This window comes from Buceros rhinoceros, unplaced genomic scaffold (assembly GCF_000710305.1).
Source record: "Buceros rhinoceros silvestris isolate BGI_N320 unplaced genomic scaffold, ASM71030v1 scaffold34149, whole genome shotgun sequence".
Lineage (NCBI taxonomy): Eukaryota > Metazoa > Chordata > Aves > Bucerotiformes > Bucerotidae > Buceros > Buceros rhinoceros.
Genome location: NW_010430306.1, coordinates 385 through 2,438, shown reverse-complemented (window position 1 = coordinate 2,438; position 2,054 = coordinate 385). Strand labels below are relative to the sequence as shown.

Genomic DNA, 2,054 nt, shown 5'->3' with positions numbered 1-2,054 from the left:
TTTGCACCACCAGCTTCTGTCCGTCGTCATTCAGAACTCCAAGAGGGGAGGCCGGGACCTGCCCCGCTTCGTGCGTAGAAGCAGCTCTAAGATGTTTTTGTTCTTCCCCAGGGAAAATCTCCCCGTGGACGGGGCGTTTCTACTCCCTGCTGGACCCTTCCTACGCGAAGAACAACATCCCCATCATCGCCTCCGTCTCCGAGCACCAGCCCACCACCTGGTCCTCCTACTACTTCGATCTCCAGCTCCTCGTCTTTATGTTCCCAGGTGAGCCCGGCGCCGATTTCCTCAGACCCCGAGTTTTTCAACCCCCCCGGCGACACCAGGAGGAGCTGTTCCACCCACGGTCTCCCCTCTCCTCGTGGTCCTGTCCACTGGCGGGTTTTTATATGGGGCAGGAGGTCCGACATGACCCATTTCTCTTTCCTCTGCGCAGTTGGGCTCTACTACTGCTTCAGCAACCTCTCGGACGCCCGTATCTTCATCATCATGTACGGTGTGACCAGCATGTACTTCTCCGCCGTGATGGTGAGCGCCGTTGCCTTGACGATGCTTCTTCCAAGGAACCAAGGACCAACAGCCCCTGCTCTACCACCCCGAGCCCTACGCCCGGGTCCATCACCGGTGAGGAGGCACCTACTGACTCTTGGGTGTTGCCCGTAGGTGCGGCTGATGCTGGTGCTGGCCCCGGTGATGTGCATCCTGTCTGGCATCGGAGTTTCACAGGTATTGTCCACCTACATGAAGAACTTGGACATCAGCCGGCCGGACAAGAAGAGCAAAAAGCAGCAGGACTCTACCTACCCCATCAAAAACGAAGTGAGCGGTGGGCCGGCTCGGGCAGGAGGAGCCGCCTCACCCTGGTGACTCTTCCCTCCGGTGCTGACCCCGATTGGTTCCGTGGCCCGGCTCGGGCAGGAGGAGACGCCTCACCCTGGTGACTCTTCCCTCCGGTGCTGACCCCGATTGGTTCCCCCAGGTTGCCAGCGGCATGATCCTGGTCATGGCTTTCTTCTTGATCACCTACACCTTCCATTCCACCTGGGTGACCAGTGAGGCCTACTCGTCCCCCTCCATCGTGCTGTCCGCCCGGGGCGGTGACGGCAGCAGGATCATCTTCGATGACTTCAGAGAAGCTTATTACTGGCTGCGTCACAACACACCAGAGGTAAACGAGGGCGTCACTCGGGCGTCACTTGGGCAGAGGGGACCCAACACTGACATAACCGTCACGTCCGGTTGGGCGTAGGACGCCAAGGTGATGTCCTGGTGGGACTACGGCTACCAGATAACTGCCATGGCCAACCGGACCATCCTGGTGGACAACAACACCTGGAACAACACGCACATCTCCCGTGTTGGTCAGGTAGGTTCTTCTCGCGCCCGCTGCCTTGCACCACGGCGAGCTGGCTGACGCCGTGTCTTCTCCAGGCGATGGCGTCGACGGAGGAGAAAGCCTACGAGATCATGAGGGAGCTGGACGTCAGCTACGTGCTGGTGATCTTCGGAGGCCTCACCGGGTATTCATCTGACGGTAGGATCTCGCTCCCAGTTGGGTCACACCCGTCCATGGGGCACTGGTGGCGTAGGCTTCTCCAGAGCAGCCCATGGAGGAGCAACGTCCCGCCTTCCGCTGGGCCGCAACGGGACCGGGGCCAAAATGCTTCTCTCTGGAAGCTGCACCAGCTTTTATTGCCACCCCTCAACTCCTCGCTCTTGGCCCCTCAGCTCAACCCGTTGGTTTTTTGCCCCAGCTCGACTCAGGCTCTTGCTCTTGGTCCCCAACTCACTCCCTTGCTCTTGGTCCCAGCTCAACCCAACCCATCCTCTCGCTGTTGCCCAGCTCCTCCCTCTCCCCCTTCCAGACATCAACAAGTTCCTGTGGATGGTGCGCATCGGGGGCAGCACGGACACGGGCCGCCACATCAAGGAGCACGACTACTACACCCCCACCGGCGAGTTCCGGGTCGACCGCGAGGGCTCCCCGGTGCTCCTCAACTGCCTCATGTACAAGATGTGCTACTACCGCTTCGGCCAAGTCTACACCGAGGCCA

General features: G+C 60.2%; 1 protein-coding gene across 1 annotated transcript in view; it reads left to right on the top strand.

Annotated features, from left to right (window-relative positions):
* Positions 1-2,054, top strand: part of STT3A (STT3A, subunit of the oligosaccharyltransferase complex (catalytic)) — a gene marked incomplete at its 5' end in the record, with an annotated part of 3,732 nt that overhangs the window by 1,415 nt on the left and 263 nt on the right. The window contains 7 exons of the mRNA XM_010142998.1: positions 112-267; positions 437-528; positions 664-819; positions 980-1,168; positions 1,250-1,366; positions 1,432-1,534; positions 1,866-2,054. Of these exons, the coding sequence (XP_010141300.1) occupies positions 112-267; positions 437-528; positions 664-819; positions 980-1,168; positions 1,250-1,366; positions 1,432-1,534; positions 1,866-2,054 (1,002 nt within the window). The remainder of the gene's footprint in view (positions 1-111; positions 268-436; positions 529-663; positions 820-979; positions 1,169-1,249; positions 1,367-1,431; positions 1,535-1,865) is intronic.